Consider the following 19,525-nt stretch of genomic DNA (forward strand, 5'->3'; position numbering starts at 1 on the left):
GCGGGCGCAGCGTCTGGGTTCAGTTTTGTGCCCTGCACCTCGTGCTGTGGGGTGGAGAGCAGTGTGGGGCGCCCCGCGCCGCGTGCGGCCGCTCTCCCCGTGGCCGACGTTTGCACTTTAATAAACTCAGAGATGACAAATCCTTAAAATCTGGCTGTGCAAACGCGTGGCGGGGAGCGTTTTGTAGGTGTTTTGCAAGGATATTTTCTTGCAGGAGCTTTGCAAGGGTAWTTTCTTGCAGGAGCAGGACCTCGGGGGTCTGTCCGTGGAGGTCTGCAAAGGTGGTTAAAGCCTCTCCGCTGCGGCGAGCGCCCATAGGAGMTCCCATCCTGTCCCCATCCCCAGGCCCCTTTCTGCAGCACTTCTGGGGCTCAGAGACCCTGGTGCACCCTCTGCTTCAGCAGGTTGGAGCRGGTGGCTCCGGAGGGAATGTGGAGGATCAGGGGTAGAAATCCCCTCAGATGTAGTGCGAACTTTGAGGTGCTCAGGATGTACAATTGGGCAAGGCTATTGAAAAAATTAAAACTAAAATTATATTAAAAAAAAGGGATTAAAATTAGTTAATTTTCATTACTTCTGACCTGAACGTAGCTAACCCATAGTTCAACTGGGGAGCTTCATCCAAGTTGCAACACGTGAAGCGTTTCTGTCTACAATACTGCACTACTGAGTATTGCTTCAAAGACACCATTAATGTGAAATTCAGAAAAAATGCTGAGGTCTAGACATGCTGCAGGTCAGCCCGTCCCGTTCCAGGTGTTGTCCTTATGACCACATGTCGGATCCTGCCCATGACGATGAGTATTTTTAAGTGCACAACGAGGCTGCTGGGGCTGCAGGAGCCACACGAGGGTTTGGGCATCCCTGGGTTCAGCAGGGGCAGTTACCCGGGGCCAGGACCCGGGGCCACCTCCTTACCCTTATGACTTAGATTGCACTCACTCGGGGAGAGATAAACGCATTTAAATTGAAAGGATCTTTTTTTAGGACCTTTTTAAATATTTTTAATGACTTTTTGGCAGTCTCAGTGACCTTGCAATGGAAGGATTTTTCCTAGGACAACTTAACAAGATCCCAAACYAATTCATTAAATAACCCCTTTAAGACAGAAAATAAAAAGCATATGCAGCTAATAGAAGATGGACCTGCAGTGTTTACCAAGTACATCATTAACAGACCTCAGGACATTAGATGCAGAAGAAAAAGAGGATGGAGATGAGGAAGAAGGAGCATAAGTCCTGGTCACCAAACAAGCATTTTAGCTCCCCAAATAGCCCATCTCGCCTGCAGAAGCCTAAATATTTGGGCTGGCAAGCTTGCAAAGCTGTGCATGCTTAAGGGCTTTTTTTTTTTCCCCCTTTTCTCTCTTCTCACAAGCATGGATAGAGGCCAACGCACTTAATAGTAACCACATGGCAAAATAAATAAGAATGTCGGTATAGACTTTAAAGCAAATGTTCAATATTTGCCCTGTTTTTCTGATGTCTTCTCTGCCAGCTTTGAAACGGCCCCGTGGCAAACAGCGTTTTTGTTTTCTTAAGCCTGGAACATTTAATAATTTCTAATTAAACCCTCTACATTTTTTTTTTTCTTAGATTATTTATGAGCAAACCAATAGAGGCTCTTAAAAAAGCGCTGGGGAGGGGTAAGGACTACACAGCACGGTCACGCTTAAGTTTTTTCTTCCAAAGTCATGTCAAAACACTACCAAAAAAGAAAAAAAACCACTTCTTTCTTTTGAAAAAGGGGATTCATGGGATGCACCCAAGACAAACCCTTCACGACTTGTGTTTCCCTTCCCGCTTTGAGGAGCCTTTTCCTTAAAATAAGCAGCGTGGCGGGAGCAGCTCGGACACAGCAGCGCCTGCTGGGCTGCTCCGGGAAGCCCCCGCATAGCTGGGATGCCTGCGTCGATGTGCGAAAATAAAGTGCATTTTGAATGAATGCKCTATTTATTCGCTCTCTTCTCGCACTTTTGGAAAAGGAACAGTCAACCTTTCCACCCGCTCAAGGTATTTAAGGTACYGAGCGTGGTGTTAAATATTTGTTGTCCTCATACCCAGTGTCCCAATTTGCTGCCCCAAAATCAAATTTAGACCTTTGAATTTTCAAAGAGCCTCCAAATTATTTGGAGGGGGGATACGGCAATTCCAGCACTTGAGCAGAGAGCAGYGAGACAGGCACTGAGCAGCCCCACGGGTGAGTTTTGCCCAAATGAGGGTTTTTCCCCTGCAAATGCAGAAGTGTCATTGCTGTGTCACTGCAATGAGGCACCCGCCACCGTCCCACACACCTTCCCACCTTGCCAGAAAGGGAGAAACCCTCAAAAGAACTAATGGCAAGAAAAAAGGCAGCATCTCTTGCAYGTTTAATGGCATAAGTGCAAAAATAAACCTTTATTTGCATTCCCAGGMGCTTTCCTGTTGGCACACAGGCTCCAGGCTGCTCTCCAGGGATGCTCCACAGGAGGATACAGTCACTTAGGGCAATCAGCAGGGTCTGTTGCAAGGAGAGGGACCAATGACCATGCAAAAAAATAACATTGCAATAACAAATTACACYCCTCAACTCCTTAACAGGATGCACCCATCATGAACTACTCTTGCAGGAGATCTAAATAGGACAGACTTGAACGCAATCAAGCTTCTCCACTCTGTACAACTCATGGCTGGACAGAGTTGGCTTTTTTCTAGCCCATAATCAGAATTCTGCTATCACTGTAACACCCTACTAAACCCAGAAATACTTATTTAATATTTAATACTGGCTGTTTACATTAACTTCCCCCTAGCTTTGGATGTTTTAAGGARATTTCTGTAGCTCTCCAATATCCATATATAGAGCAAGCCAAATAAATACGCACCAAAATAAATAAAATCTGAGTTTACCTGAAGGTCAAGTGCTTCACTAGAACATACCCATCTAAGAGAAAGATTTAAAAAAAAAATAATCAGCAATCTCTCCAGCAAATAAAGTTGGAGCAGGCAGGCACAAAGAGCGCCCTGTTGCTTGCTCCGGACACAACCTGCTCCTSCAAAAGGGAGGGGAAAACAGGGAATTTCTGCCAACTCACATTTGCCCTCTGCATTGCGGCAAATCACGGTGCTGCCTCGCGTGGTATCGATCACGTCCAGCTGCTCCCCGGCTGTGACGGGCAGATCGAGTGGCCGCTCGCTCGGCACCGAGCGCTGCGCCACGGCGCTGCTGAGGACCCTGATCTCCTTGTCGTACTGCGGAAAAGCAGTTACTTTATATAATATATACTTTTTATAGTTTATCTTATTTATTATGTTTATGTATAGTCATTTATATTATTTATTTATATAATATATAAAAATATGTGTGTTTTTATTATACATATATTTTATATATATAAACCTAGAAAATATATAAATACATTTTTTTGCAAAGGCAAAAGGGGGCTCCTTAGTGCACCCCAGAAGATCCCAGACGAGGAGAGAGCCTGCCCTGCCCCCTGGACCTCTCTCCAGCTATAACCAATAACTTCCCTCAGGTATTTTGGGGTTTGATACAGAGCTGGTCTCTCCCCCTGCCACAGCAAACCCTGCTCTGCGGAGGGGCACGTACCATAAACGTTTCCCTGAACAGCTTTTCTTCTTTTGCCATCTTCTTGCTCTTTTCTGCACTGTGCTTGTTGACTTGGAAGATATTTCTGCATGGAGAGAACATGCACACGTCTCAGCTGTCCTGGAGAAACCTCATGCAGCCTTGTTTTAAACACAGGGTCCTGACGCAGAGCTACAGACATTTACATTGCACCATAAAATGAAAAGCAAGGTCTTAAAATGGACTTAAGCGGTGGCCTTTCATGCTGAGGTCTGGAGGTGCCGCTCTTGTGGCTGGTGCACGAGCTTGCAGCTGTGGCATTAGCTTGAAGGTTACGGCAGGAAATAAATAAATAAACAAATAAATAAAAAGACCCTGCAATACATTGTTCACTTTTGGCTAACTTTTATCCAGCCACAACTCGTCATAGCAGGAAAGGGACCAAGCACAAGGAAAGCAGCAATATCCTTGTGTCTCAGCTCAGCAGGAAGGTGCAATGCAACTTCAGGATGAGGCTTTCAACGTTATCTCCCATTTTTATGCCTGCCTCCCCAATGCAAGATTGTTTTATTTCCAGCCCAGGTGAAGCTGCAGAAAGGCCAGCTTAGCCGAGGCAACCCTGTGCAAATGGGAATTGCAGTCAGTAGTTTCACCCTGTACAAGGTTAGACGACGTGAAAAACACAGCATGGAAATAGAGACCTCTCCACCTCATCGCTGCTCTTCCTTCGCTCCTTATCCTCTTTTGACATCAGAAACCTGGGCTTCCAGTTTCTGTATCTGTCCTCCTTCTCTCTGCAAGGTGGGGGAGAAGAACCACATGAAAATGAGCRTTTTCCAGCACAATTTCCCCCTCCCCCAGGACCCCACAAACCCGGGATGAACAAAGTCATGTTTTTTCTCTCCATCTGCCCCCGCGACCACCACTGAAATGCAAACACGGGCTGCGATTGAGGCCAGCACACAGGGCTGCCGCAGTCATCTGGCAGCAGGACACCCARCCATGCTGTTCCCATTAGGTGTAATTTATCCGACGAGGAGCTTGCCAGAACCACGCTGAGCACCGGCGCTGAGAGCTGAAGTTTGGCTTCCTTGTGAAAAATGAATTTTCAGGCATTTCGGGGAGCAGCTCTCTCTGCATCTCATCCGGTACCAGCCAGGTAGGATCTAAGGAGCATCTTGGGATGCTGCTTGACAGATTAAACTCACATGCAGAGGCCTCTGGAGGAGCTAAGGGTCCAGGTCAGACCTCATCCCACGGGGCTCTGGAGCTGCCAGAGGTCTCCAGGTTATCCTGGAGGCCCACGAGCCCAAAACAGACCCATGTCACCGTCCCATGGCACTGCAAGCCAGGCTCCCTCCTCACCTCAGCCCTGTCTGCCCAGCCTCGACATCGTCGTACGTGTCCTCCTGCGAGACGGTGGCTGCCACCCCAACATCCAGCACRGCGATGGGTTTGAAAAGACAGTTCTGAGTGGTGCAGTCAGAGCAATTTATTGGGAAAGAAGATGGGATGGGTAGAGGCAYGTCTAGCGCTTACCTAAATTTGGTACCGAGCTGGAAAGCAATCTGAGGACAGAAAAGATGCTTTTAGAAACACAGTTATGCATTGATATCACCAAAGAAGAGYTGCAAAGATGCGACAAGGCAGCAGCACACAGCACAAGCTTGCTACACCACTGGTCAATGGGAGCAGCTAGCTTCTTTTAAAGCCAAATTCCAAACTTTGCAGGTTTTCTCCAAAGAAACACAGATAAGCAGCACTTGCCAGGCTCAAGGGTGAGGGTCACGCTGGTGAGGGTGAGCCTGCAGCTGGCTGCTACATGTGCAGAGGAAAAGGCAGCTAGAAAGGAGTTTTTCATAGCATGTGCTCTGTCAGCTTCTGGAGCCTAAACCAGCGTGTTGAATATGAAGCTGAGGACCCCAAAGGTGCTACGGGAGGTTAAATAATATTCCCTCTTTGGCTCGCTTCTCACTTGCTGGACCAAAGGCTTCAAATTCTAGCACATGCTGCTGCCAGCCTGCCTGTGAACGACACTTAGAATAAAAAATTCAGCCCTGCAGAGCCACATCAGCCTTTGCCTAATGCTGGCCTCCACGTGCATGGTCTCCAGGCCTCCATGTTCCCTGGTGCTCCTGCATCACACCGAGGTCTCAGAGAGGCACAAGGGACAGCAGAAACCCTCTGAGCACCAGCAGCTGCTGCTGCAGGCTTCAGGGAGCAGGCATTTTGGAGCTGCTGAAAGCCCAAAGCTGCCCAAAACAGGACACGGGCACACATGGACAGTGCCCAGGTCTGCCATAGCAGGTCCTAATGTGAGGAGAGAAGCAATTTTGGAGTGATTTTCCAAATAAAGCTGGGTTCTTTRCCCTTAGACATCCTGCTCTCAAACTGTTGCAAATACAGAAGCTCAGATTTGGAGGGGGAAGGGCTTATAGRACCTATTCTTACCTTAAGTTTTCCTTGAACCTGGTATTCTTCAGTTTAAATTTTTCAATCTTCAATATATTTCCAAACCTCTTCTGCTTTTCTGCCCTGTTCAAAATAAGAAAGGGGCTTTAATTTTAAGAGGAACTAGGCCCTGAAATTTGAGACCTGTGGAACCCCAGGGATCCTAAACAACCAGCAGACCTCAGAGCTTGGTTTGGAAAGAGGCTTCAAGCCCTAACAGCACCACGCAGATGAGTGATGGGTTCAACGTGATGGGCACAGGCAGAGGATAAATCCTTAGCTATAAAAGTTGAGCTCAAATCTTTTGCTTAGCTTTAAAATTTGCTCTGTTAACTAAAGCTGGAATTGCCTCCATCATAGCAGAATTCCCTTCTCTGCAACGCAAATACAGAATGATCCGGGTCTATTTGGACATATCCACGTTCCCGGGCAGCATTCAGTGCACACGAAAGCAGCAGCAGCTTCATGAGACTTCATTTCTGGGCCACCCTTCGTCACACGTTCCTGCCACGTGGGCCCTCGAGCAGGACGTTCCCTCCCTGTGTGTCCCTCGGAGGCTTCRGAAGGGGCTACAAGGTCTCAGGGATTGCACGTTAAAGGATCCGTAAGGAAGCACGATCCCCATATGGGAGACATTACACAGGCTCACGCACTATTAAAAATACTTGATGTGCACGAGCACAGCTAATCCTGCACATGGGCCTGATAGAAAGCTTATGTCAAGAGGGCCCGAGGGATTAAGATTCTCTATGGGGGACTTGGAGAATATGGTTCCAGCCCAGCTTTGCCATGAACCTCCCTCTCAGACGACACCACGAAAYCCTCTTCTTCTATTTTCCTGTGAATTAGCAATAAAGTTTAATTTCCGCCACTGCCCAAGGCAGTGTATTGCTGCAGAGGAGGCGCAGGATGGATAAAGAGTGTGGTCTTACGGCAGCACACAGCAACAAATAGACAGGAAAGCACAGTAAAACGGAAAAGATGGACAGGTTTGGGTGCTGGACACGCTCTAACATGTGTTTGCATGTGTGAGTTTGACCTGAACCTGTGTCCATAAGGGGACAGGAGATGTGCAGAAACACGGGGCTGCCCCTTCGAAAGCAGGATCAGCATCTCCAGCCCTGTTCCCTAAAATGTGGGCATTTAGCATAAGCATCACCCCTTTTGGCACACATCAGCCCCAAGAAAAAAAGCCGTTTTTAAGTACAGTTGAAAACTGCTTTAGCTCAAGAGAAGCATTAATTGCAAAACTTTCCTGGGCAGTTGATGCAAGCAGAGGTGGCTTGCTGGTAAGAAGAGCATTTCCGAGGAGGGAGAGGGCTACAGGCTCCCATGGGAAGCCTTCAGAGTTAGTCACAGCTAACTACTTTTTGTTCCTTAAGTGTCAGTCAATAGAGGAAAGGGGCAGAGAGGAAAAGAAAGCCATCCATGTAGTATCTTCTTTACAGTTGCATTAGAAATACAAGCTTCCAGTCAGTACCTGGCATATGGGATCAAGGAAGTATGGCCAGGATTTTCAAATAGAGGCCAATAAACAGCAACTTACTCCACTTTCCTTGGAATCTCACTCACTGCCTCAATATCTTCATATGTTTCTTCRTAGTCTCCTGAAACTCAAAGCCAAGGAATGCCGTTAGCACAAACCCTGTTCAGTAGCAATGGGTCAAGTCCTGCGGGACAAATTGCATCCAGGCCATGCTACTTTCCCCTGGCAGAGCCTTCCAAGGCAGCCAAATTAATTCCAGGCTAGACATGTGCATGGTTCCCCACCAGTTATAACAAGGATTTAGAGCARCCAGGCTAGCAGGAGACACTAGAAATGCTGCATGTCATATGAAGAGTCCATCTCACCTAACAGGCACCTGCCCAAATGCAAAGCAGCCCCCAGGTCAAGCTTCCCAAAGCCAGGGAACTGCACGTACCACTGTCTGGAGCCAACGAACTTGAGGTCTCTGAAGGGTGATTGCTACGAGACAAGAGAGAGGATCTGCTTCAGTATCTGTGGAGGCTTCCAAAAGTCATCGTGCAGGGTCCTGGTGCATACTCACAGTCTGCTTTGCAATGCCTCCACATCGTCATACACGTCCTCCGATGGCTGCAGACTCTGCTCAGTGTCCTGGCTCAATTCTGTTCTTCTTTCAGGTAGTTTTGGAGCACCTACGTGCACGTATGGCACTAGAAAGGAGAAAGCCTTTGCTTTAGAAGCCTTTCTGAGCAATATTTTATACATAGGTCAGGATTCCTTGACCATATATAAGACCCTTTAGACAATTTTCTAATTCCAGGGGAGTCTTTGTTCTGAGGCACTTTGAGAAAGGAAAGCAAAAAGAGTTAAAACCGTTTTTAGAAGCTTTAAAATTGTACTTGAAAACATTCATCAATAATTTCACCTAATGAGATTGCACCTAATGAATTGCACCTAATGAGATTAGAAGATTATTATTGGAAGACTCTGTTAAACCGGCAATAGTAAATCATTATTCAAGGCTTCTTTTAAGTTTGTTAGTGTAAAAATGTAGTCACACAAATAAAAACAGAAGCTGTTTCTAGGCAAGCACAGGCTTGCTCATCTCCTGCTGGTCTCACCATGAGCATGTGACACCAGAAGGTGCTGTAGCTCATGACCAGTATCTGCAGCATGCTCCTGGAACACAAGTCAGTGGAAAAGGGAAGGATAGTGGGGAAAAAAAGCAGTTCTCAGAATCAGCCTGTCTAGTCTCTCTTGGTAAAGCAATAGCAAGTCAATCTGGAAAGCTTCTAAAAACAATCCTACCAGAAATTACCTCCAGTCTTCACCTGGCCATCAAGCTYACAAAAATTTGCTTACAAAAAGAGACACCAAGCAAACAGAAAATTTCTATGAAGTGATTTWAAAAAAAAATCCCAAGGACCAAATCAATATCAGCAGTCCCAGCCACAATCAATTTAGAAGCTGCAGAATCGTGTTCAGCGGGAGGAAATATGACTGGTTTTAACTGTGCCAGCCCCTGGACTCTATCTCAGAGCATCCTGACAGGGAAGCCTAAGGTCAGACACTGTAGCAGTAAAAAAGCAGCTCATTGGAGTCACTAAGAAGACGGAGCAAGGAGCCATCCATCTTAATAAGGGGCAGGGGCACAGGGGAGACGTCAGGCTCTTGTCCTGCCCACGTGTGTTTCTACCACAAGCCGCAGCCAAACACGCTTCTGAGATCCCATAAATTACCAGAAGCAGAGGAGATGGGTTTCAGCTCCCTCGGATAAGGGCAATCTGCTAGAAAAACAAACAGCCCGGTCTGAGTTATGCAGATGGTTAACCAACTTAGGAAGCTATTTGCAAAGCCAAAATAAATGAGTCAGACCGGAATACAAATGGGCACGCAACCTTTTGCCCTGGTTTAACTACATCGGCTCAAGAGTTGCATCCAAAGTTAACATCTTTTCCATACGGAAGAGACATTTGGGCAACAGATGGGACCAAAGGGTGAGGAGACCCTCAAGAAAGCCCCAGACACTCACAGCGATCTGCTCCACCTCTCAGCAGCCCTTGCAGGGTAGGATGGTTCAGAGCCTGGGCACTGGGCGCATCTCCGTGCTTCACTTGCGGCACCGTCTTCCCACCTCGACCATCTTGCTTGGGTCGGGCGATGGGAGTCACGTAGTCGTTTCCACCTATCTGGGATCAGGCAGGTGGTTCAGGTGAGGCAGTATTTAGGAACAGACTTCTAGAATACAAGTTGCTCTCGCTCTCAGGCTAGAACAGCTTCACACCCTTTCCCAATGGGGGTTTTTAATAGGTGTAGATGTTGCTTGGCAACATTAGGTGTCTTTTAGGCAGTTTCAGCTATACAATAGGCAGGTAAAAGAGAAGATAGGAAAAGGAGATGATTAAGGACTCTAAACATTTGCATTTCTTTCTTGAAGATATGAAGAGCAGAAGGGGAAGGAGCAAATTGCATTAACTATTAAAAGGAATCTCAGGGGCATGATACCTTGAATGTTATCTTCGCTTGCTGTTTCTCTCTTTCAAGTCTTCTTGTTTCTTCATTTTCATCCTTGACAGCTCTTCCAGGACTGCAAATTTAGGTAATGACAATGAACTCAGGACAGAGACACTCCAGCAAGGTCACAAACAGATTTTGTATGACTGCATCTAAACAAGAATTCATTTTCCTTTTGACTAAAGTTGGAGTTGCCACAAAAAACCAATGCCAGAAGCCAGGGCAAAGCCTAATCTGAAGGACACTGGTTACTTGGGGTGGTCACCTTTTGGTGAGACAAACCGTGACCATTGTATTTTCCAGGAGCAGGAACATACAACTGTTTGCCCATGGTYGTATCTGTCTCATGGGCCATGCAATTTTGCTATCAAGGAAAGAAAATGCAGCAATAGGATGAAAAACAGAGTAGGTTTTCTCAGAAATCACATCACATATCAGGCAGGTGTCTAGAAGCCCTTTTATCACTTGCTTCTTCAATCACTATTGGAAAAAAACAGCAAGTGCTTTTAATTACTGTTAATTACAGTAATTAAATGCTGTGAGGAGTTASAAGCGTCATTTCTATTTGACACAAGTGAGGTGAAATTTGGTGCTGTCCTTGTCTTACTGCACTGCTTTGGACTTGAGACCAGCTCTCCCAGTATCTTTCTTATGCTGAAAAAGCTCAGGTTTCAATAAGAAAAGATAATTTATTTTTTGTGCCAAAGGAAAGAAAAAGAATTACTTCAATACCTATGCTTTGGACTGAAATCAATTTTTGAGACTTGCATGCCAATGCAGAGCACTATGATCCTCTCCAGTGGTCAAATCCAGGTCATGAATGATTTTAGGAGTGTTACAGTATTTTTACCCTAATGGAGTTTAGTCTTAGGATGGGAAGAGAGAAAGGGAGAGAAAGGATGGGAAATTACCTGGATTTGGCAAAGAGAGCACTCTTCTGCTTCTAGGAGAAAGAAGAGGAAAGCCTTCAGCCTCCACGCTTTTTGCAACAGAGCTAAACTTTTAAACAAGGCCTCTCCTGTCACCTGGTATTTAAAGAAGTATTTCTCTAGAATTTTCTTTAGAAAGCCCAGAAGTGTGTTACAGTTGGAATAGTCATCAGACAAGGATATTTTCCCTATCTGTGAGGGCAGGGGATAGATATACTGATCAACTCTATAGGGATAATATGAAAGCACAAGGGATGGGTCTGGTGAAGCTCCTCATCAGCATGAAAGCAATTTCAGGCTGAGGGCTTACAGAAGAGGAGGAAGGGKTTTTTTTTATTACCTTAMAATATTTTTTTCCAACCTTCCATAAAACAAGAGTACAGAGAAGCCAGAGCACCTCTCTGCAAATCATGCATAGATAAGTGCATTTGGAAACCAGGGCTGTTTCCTGGACAACTTGATCGCTTTGCAAGCCAGCACCTGAGTGTGGAATTTGACATTTTTCCAAAGAGCAGCTTTCCGCATCCTTCACCAGAGCCAGGACCCAGGCCYAGTGGGGATGGCCACATAGTTTCCTGGCATGAAGTGCCTTGTTCTCCGCCCCCAGCCATCCGTCACTAACTGTGGCTCTTCCTGAGGCTCATCTTTGGAGACCTTCCCTTGAGCAGCAGGGAACCCTCAGCTACTTGCCACTCTACCAAGGTCCATGGTCATGTTTTCACTAGGGAAAAACCAAGATGAGCAAGGACATACCCTGCAGCAGAAACATCCTTACAGAAAGGGGCAATTCCCTCTCTGATATTCCCTGCAAAAATCGTCCTCACTCATGAAACGAAGCTTGAAGCAAGGAAGCTCCCAGAACTTTGGTGTCGAAGGATTACCAACAACAACCTGCCTTTGACAGGAGGCTCCAGAACAACCCGGTGCTGTTTTCCTTAAAGAATGGATAATCTCCTTGATAGGAATGCTTGGCATGCGTTTGGTCTACCACCCACATTCAGACAACATTACTCCTTTCTTACGTGTTTGCAGGGGAAGTCCAGGCAACTGACTCTCTTCCATGAGTGCATTTGGAAAACTTCATCAATTCTTATGCCCCCCTCTCCAATTTCTAATTTATTCTTTCAGAGTCTTTACGGACAAAAATCATAAAAGTCATATGGACAAAAGTCATACCTGGCAGATGCAAATATTAAAAGTTTCTAAGGAGGCAAAGCATATTCAGGTCTCAAATATCAAGACAGGCTGGGAGGAGACCTACCTTGTCGTGCTCTGGAGGCTCTTGCTCAGGTTCTAGGAGAGAGATATTAGAACAGATAATACTTTTTAGCTTGCTTTAAGATCACTGAACTTTAGGGTGCACAACCCAGCCTTGCCACATACTCAACAGCTGGACACATGGGTAGTATCTCATCACTCTTCCATACTGCAGTTTCGCTATAAGCCTCACCTCAGCACCAAAACAATAACTTCTGTGTCCCAAAGTCCTCATAGCCTGCCGGTGCTTGGAGGGGAAGGTGGGGATAGTCACCTATGATCACACAGACTGATGCACTGCTGTGTTTCTGAGCTTGAGGGAATTATATTACTTCTTTTAAGGGCTCTATCTGAGACAGCACATGCTCAGCCTGGAAGACTTGCCTTGGAAAGCACCTTGACTGGCACGTGAGCTCGTGGAGTCCCCAGGCTGATTCAGATACAATGCCGTGTCTTCATAATCATGCTGCTCTTCAAGTTCAGCACTGAGGGAGCAAGAGGAAACAGAGATAAGGTGCTTTTTTTTTTTTTTTTTTTTTTGACTTCATAGAAATCAGACAAAATAATGCATTTTGAGGACAAGAAATCCAAGTCCTTTGATACAGCACTTACTAGAAATAGTGGGATTGGAAATTTCTACGAGAGGTAAAGCAGGTCCCTTGGTGACCCCCAGCCACTGCTTGTCCTTCAAGAGGACAAATGAGGTCTGCAGGGCTCAAAGGGAGCCCCGGGACCTCGTTCTGGGTCTGTTGTCCTTCACCCTGCAGGCAGGGGCAGGCTGACACATATAGGGACAGGCTATTGCATATGTAATATGCAAACATATATATTATATATGTCTGGGCTTTCCCAGCCTCCCTGCAGCCCCAGAGCCAGTCAGCCTGTGTTGGGGCCACAGGATAAAGCTCAGTATCTAAAGGGTGCCAGGGATGCAATAGCTGCATTGCTCATTTTGAGGCTACTCCCTGGGAATTTTGGCCCACAAAACCCAACCATTCCACTTCTACCTGGAATTCTCATTCCGCTTTTACCTGGAATTTTTATACCACTTCCCCCAGTTATCACGTGGCTAATATTTAACAAGTGAACTACCGTAAAGACCGTATCACAAGTATTAGGGTAAGATAACTAAGCTTGCAGCAATGTATTACTAGGACAGCTTCCTTGTGGGGCATGACAGTTACACTGCCAACACACAGCACAACCCAGAGAAAATCTCCTTCCACTCCCCTTGCAAAAGAAAACTCAGTTAATTTATAAGCTTACAGAACACCTATATTTTCGCCAGGTATCTTCTGAGAAGTGGAGGTTAAAAGCTAAACAAAACACTATCCAACACTGCCATGAACATGTGGAAAATGCAATGTATTGTGGTGTTAGCAGGAAGAGTTCATTTTGCACAGACAGGGTGTTAAGAATTTGGCCTTTTTTTGTTGTTTTAATTTGGTCATTCTGCCTCCTGCTTTCACATATATATAGTCTCACATCCAAGACAAAATACATACAGGAATACTTCTCTTCAAACCAAAGCTGTCCACTTTCTGTTTGCTGAGTGAAGGACCAGGAACATCATATAACTCCTTATGACAAGGCCGAGACATTCCAGAAAAAACTGTGATCCCCTTGTGTACACACACTATATCACGCTTATAGGATTTTTGAGCAGTTTCAGATATTTGCTGTATAAGAAGCAGAACTGAGCAGCTCAGTGGTCCAGTGAATTTGGCAAACTCTTCTCCCATTTCCATGCTAAAATCCCCTCTAGCTGTTCTGATCCGATTCCTTCGCTGGCATCTCAGCCAGGTCCTCATCCATGCTTTGCTTTTATGCTGCTGAAGGGCCATTACCAAAAGAATATCAGTAAGATACTGGCTGGAACATGCATTTAAATACACCAGGAAATCATAGATTCCCTAATCAAGGCCCTTGCATGCAGCAGCCCTGCTTCAGAGATGTTCATCACCGTGTCCTCTTCCAAGCTCAACCTCGGAGTGACAGGCATGGGGACATGCAGGTGAGGGCTCTGCTTGCTGCATAAACACGTGCAAGAGGAAAAGCCTTTTCTGCTGCCTGCTGGCACCTGCTGATCACAATCAGGCTTTGTTTCAGCAACAGGTCTCAAAAGCATCTCTTTTCTACAAACACCAGCCTTGAGTACATGGAAAACAGGAAGGGGGAAACGCACAATGTGTGGGTTGCGAATGATCTTTGAAACCACACTCTAAGCAGACAGAAAAGGCACGGTGTTTTCCTTGCCACCAGCTAAATGAGACCTAATGACACAAGTAACCCAGCGGGCAGGCCCCTCAGCACTGCCTTGGGAGGTTGGAGGAGGGGAAAACAGGGACAGAACTTGGTGTTTTAGAGAAAGGCCATCTCAGCAAGCTTCAAGCAGGCTCTGAAGTCACAGCAAGAAGCACAACAGCCAGGTCCTGGGCAGACACAAGTGGTTATTTTTCAACAGACCTCTGAAATGGGGCTCCAGGCTCTACCTTAAATAGGAGGCACCAGCCCTCTGCAGACGTGAGAACGAAATGCCACCATGAATTATAGCAGTGGAGGAGGACATCACTTAGAGACTCCCAAAACACACTTCACAGATCATGCAGCCACTATGGATACATGGATGCATGGATCTTCCACCAGAAGACGGATGCTTCTTCCAGCATCCATCAAGAGATGGAGATGCTTCTGCTGCTATGAGTCCAACTTACCTTCCAGGAGTTGAGGCATTCTCCTCCACAGCAGCTGCACACAAATACAGCAGAGAAGAGGGTTAGTTTTTGGAGCGCTTTCCACAGCTCTCTTCTACAGAGAACAGGGCTGGGGGACAAGGATGTGTGACAAGGAGGACTCATCCTTGAGGCAAAGGCTGGCGTGACACAAGATGCCCAGCACCATCAGTGACGTTGTTTCATGTGCCCTTCTAGGAGATCAACAACTGAGCAACATTGCAAGGACAGGGAGAAGATGACACAGGAACCTAACTGGTTTCCTTTGTCACATTAAAATATGGATATAAGGCAATTATACCCAAAAAGAGTTTCAGCAACATGTTTGCTCTTTCACCATTACCCTGGGTAGACCAGGAAGCCAGCAAAGCCAACAAGATTTTAGCCAAGCATCTTCTTAAATGTGCATGTATTTCTTTTTGACTTCAGCAAACGCTCTCCTTAAATATCTGGGGATAATTAAGCCTGTATCTACAAAGACACAACATTTGGCAGCTTAATAGCTCACCCAGAATATTCTATTATGCAACATCAGTAAGCTTTTATTAGGGGGAACTGAGATTTTGGCGTTTTTTGATGTTGGAAGACTTAAAGATGTTGCTCTCTGACTGTATTTAAAGCATAAAGGGGGGAATTAGCAGAGCAGTTTCTGCTCGTTTTATTGGGGCTTCCCCAGTTGCATTCTTGGCAGTGCAGGAATTTCACATGGAAGCAGAGTGATAAAGATCAGCTCGAGGCCCAAGCAGCTGCTCTTGCTTTGCAGCCAACTACAAATTGCTCAGAACACACGGGTGCTGCAATCCATAGGGAATGGGGTTTTCTGTATTGTGGATGAGATCCAACGTGGAAAAAATATATATTTCTTTTCCAAATTAATAACTATAACTATATATATATATATATAGACGCACACACACATATATATGTATATGTATACGTAGTTTCACTGAAGCTGCTGGGTTCTTTATCAGGTTTAAAGAAGATATTAGAGCCACCCAACAGTGCACCACCTTTGCAAGAGAGCTCATGGTCACAGCCATGGAGAGGTGGATAAACGGCACAAATTTGTATTCGTTTTGTGTAAAGCAACTTTTGCAGAAAAACAAAAACAAAAAACAAAGTCTCTTACTTGCTCCCTTTTGTGTGTGGGCAGCAGGCGTCGCGCTGCGGAAAGCGGCCAGATCCACTCTCGGGGGTCTCGCGGGCTTGGCAGGGGCAGGACCAAGGGACTCGATGGGAGGAAGAGGTTTCATTTTTGGTGGGCTCCTCTGTGGAGCTTCGGGTGCTTTTCCCACCCCAGGTTCAAAGCAGGGCGGCTCCAGCTCTGCTTCAAAGCACCATAAGGCAGTTGTCACCCCCGGGGAAGTAGCCCTCCCCATGGAGCATCTTTCATTACTTCTTGTCCATGTTCTCCGGTGAAACAAACCCTCCAAGGAGGCTGCGTGCCCCTGGTTTGCACAGGGTTATCCTCCCTAAGAGCAAAACCCTTGTAGACCCTTGTAGGTCTACATGAGACCAAGCCCCACGGCATGAGCACATTCATCTGCTCTTTCCTGCTTACCGCCAAAGACCAAAGCAAACCAAAACTCAAGACACTCCTCACTCGTCCCACCCAGCTCCTGGAATTTGAGTAATTCCTTTGGAATTCCAAATTTAATTTGGAATTAAGTTCCTCAAAGAGTGTTTTGTTCCATCACTGCTTGCTCCACCAAACAGTGGGGACGGGACCCTCACTTTATCCAAGTTTGGGGCCTTTTGGGGCTGATTTCCCGTCTTCAGGCTCAGTCCCATGGTCTAACTTGACCCCTTGTTTTGAGGGTCCTGACTCATGGCAATTTTTCACCCCAACCTCAAACTGTATCTGCAGTCACAGAGCACCACCAGAAAGCAGAGCTTCTACAAGGATGCTCCTTGATGCCACCAGCAGCATTCCCAGACAGAGCCCAGCTCACCTCAAGCCACCTCCCCGAGCTGGAAGAGAGCACTGCACTGGGCCACGTAAGATATGCATATATATATTTATAGATTTAAATATTCATGTGTTTGCATGCTTAGTGTTAAGAATTTAGCTCACTATACCTTCCTGGTGTTGAGGGAGCTCTCTCGGTGCCTCCACATTGCAGCCTGGCTGGCAGGAGCCGCTTGCAGAAGTGCTTTCAGCAGCCAGTTGGTCACAGCTCCTGCATCTCCTGGGTACACGGGGCAGAGCTGGAGCTGGGGAAGCAGCCGTCCCGCTGCCACGTGGAGCATCCTTCTGGCATGTAGGCAAGTCCAGGGCTTGCTCGCTCCGAGCCGTCCTCATCCTGGTGCCATCCACTGTGGCTGCAGTGCCCACCGCGCGCGGCGTCGGGCGAGGCTGCACGTAGATGTTTGCTCCTCTTTGGGTTGGGAGCGTTGCACTGGCTTTTTCACTCCAGGACAAAGTGTTTTCCCACATCTGCAGGGCATGGTGGAAGGACTTCGGGCATGGAGCAGCCTCCGGATCTTGCTGCTCGGTGCAGTAGGGTGGTCGAGGCTTTTGTGAGCTTCCCTTGGAGTGGTTCATCCCTTCCTCCAAGATGTTGCCTTTCTGCTCTTCATTCTTCCCCCTCAGAGCCACATTAACACGCCTGCCCCTTGCCTGCACCAAAGGTTTGCCCCGGACTAGTCTCGAGGGTTGAGGAGTCCCTCGGGGCTGAGGAGGGAAAGGTTCGTTCTTGCCTTTTAATATTATCATCTCTCTCCCATCCAAGGACTGAGGACTGGCGGCGTGGCCAGCCTTGGAGCCCGGCGTTCGCGTGGCTTCCACGGGGGCTGGCACCAGCTTCTCATGCGACTGCAGGAGCTGCCTGGAGAAGTTGGCGTCACTCTGAAACTTGGCGCGGAGGGCCCTGAAGTCCGTGCCGCCTTCCTAGGGGGGAGAAGAGCACAAAAACACCTATGGTCAGCTGGAAATGGGCAAGTGATGGGGGCCTTTCAGAGGGCAAGCGCATCCCACCACCGAGGGCATGCAGAACACGGTGCAGATAGGAAAGCAGAAGAAGGGTTAGATGCCATCTGCTCAAAACACCCCTGGGAACGTCAGCAGAAGCCTCTTCCCTGGCTCTCATGGGCAGCTTCAGGGCCATGGAGCAGGAAAAGTGGGAGCCAGGAGGGGCTGGCACCTGACAGGACACTGGGACACCCCAGGAACAGCATCCACAAGGACACCCACCACAACATATTGATGAAGGCTTCTCACCTCCATCCTCTCATTGGGACCCCAACTCACCTGCGACACCCTACTTTAAAAGCATACTTAACCTCATTTCCCCCTTTTTTTCCCCCCAGGCTGTCTTGCACTGAAAAAATCCTGCCTGCAAAACCAGGGCTTAAATTCAGCCCTCAACAGAACTGAGAAGAAAATATGAAGAAAAAAATTGATGAGCTACTTAAGTCCTCACACTGCTCTATAACTTTTTATATGCTGTGATTACATTAGGTGCACTATCCGGCAGCTGAGTTCGGCGCGGAGAGCTGTAAGAGCTGCGCAAGAATCTGTCTAATGAGGAAATTGGAAAAAATTATCTAGGACAGAACTTCGTTATTCCGAAAAAAGCCCCAGCCCTAAGTGTTAAGGCAGAACAGATGAATAGCATACTGAGGTTTTATTGCGTTTAATTGCACAATTTATTAAACACTGACAATTTCTCTTGAATAACCCCTTTCACTAACTTTATTACATTCACAGGGTAGTGCATGATGTAAAGAAACAGCCCCTGGAGGAGAGGTTTGAATTGCTCTAATTATATTTCATATTAGTGGTCAACAGCGGGATGCAGGGTAAGCTGCCCAGACAGCATAATCTAGAAGGGAGCCTATGGGGAATGGGAGTTTCAGGAGCATACAGAGGATGAATCAGATTTGGAAAATAAAATAAAGTAAAGTAAAGTAAAGTAAAATAAAATAAAATAAAATAAAATAAAATAAAATAAAATAAAATAAAATAAAATAAAATAAAATAAAGTAAAATAAAATAATAAAGTAAAGTAAAGTAAAGTAAAGTAAAGTAAAATAAAATAAAATAAAATAAAATAAAATAAAATAAAATAAAATAAAATAAAATAAAATAAAATAAAATAAAATAAAAATTCCCACATTTTGTTATGGGAATAGATTTTTATTTATGCCAGGGCACTGCTCAGCCAGGAGCAAGGTGCCCCGATGCTGTTGCAAAATGCCCGAGTGCCGCGACTGGGGAGTTCGGTATCGTTTCCTTCTCCTTGCTGCTTTTTGTTGGTAATCCCTTCTCAAGGAAACCTTGGCAAAGGAGCCAGGTTTCGGACAAGCCTTTCCTGGCGGCTCGCAGGGCAGAGCCGTCCGTGGCCGCGCTTTGGCACGGCCCTGCCTGCGTTTAACCAGCGACGGGTGTGAGCCTCCCTTCCTCGCCTGCTTGCTTTGCTATTCCTATTGTTGGAAAAGGCTGTTTTTTTAAAGCATTTTCCATGATTACGTGGGAGGTAACCCAGAGCCCTCGGCTAAAATGCCTCCAAATGCATTTCCAAATCAATCCCTGCAAATAACACTTGCATTTGGCAAAAGGAGGGAGAAGGGAGCCCTGGACAAGAGGACTCGAGCTCTCCCGAGCTTTC

General features: G+C 46.4%; 1 protein-coding gene across 1 annotated transcript; it reads right to left on the bottom strand.

The window, feature by feature from the left end:
• Nucleotides 1-2,374: 2,374 nt before the first annotated feature.
• Nucleotides 2,375-18,141, bottom strand: FYB2 (FYN binding protein 2). Its single transcript, XM_026054571.1, has 20 exons — nucleotides 18,136-18,141; nucleotides 16,995-17,805; nucleotides 16,045-16,242; nucleotides 14,898-14,931; nucleotides 12,550-12,668; nucleotides 12,188-12,219; nucleotides 10,263-10,465; nucleotides 9,989-10,070; nucleotides 9,516-9,672; nucleotides 8,067-8,193; nucleotides 7,941-7,984; nucleotides 7,565-7,631; nucleotides 6,019-6,102; nucleotides 5,107-5,135; nucleotides 4,933-4,990; nucleotides 4,269-4,361; nucleotides 3,589-3,673; nucleotides 3,074-3,230; nucleotides 2,864-2,922; nucleotides 2,375-2,499 (listed from the first exon to the last, which is right to left on the bottom strand). The coding sequence occupies exons 1-19, from the start codon at nucleotides 18,139-18,141 to the stop codon at nucleotides 2,885-2,887; spliced, it is 2,424 nt and encodes an 807-aa protein (XP_025910356.1). The 3' UTR covers nucleotides 2,375-2,499; nucleotides 2,864-2,884.
• Nucleotides 18,142-19,525: the final 1,384 nt, after the last annotated feature.

This window comes from Nothoprocta perdicaria, unplaced genomic scaffold (genome assembly GCF_003342845.1).
Source record: "Nothoprocta perdicaria isolate Ctin4 unplaced genomic scaffold, notPer1 scaffold_0, whole genome shotgun sequence".
NCBI lineage: Eukaryota > Metazoa > Chordata > Aves > Tinamiformes > Tinamidae > Nothoprocta > Nothoprocta perdicaria.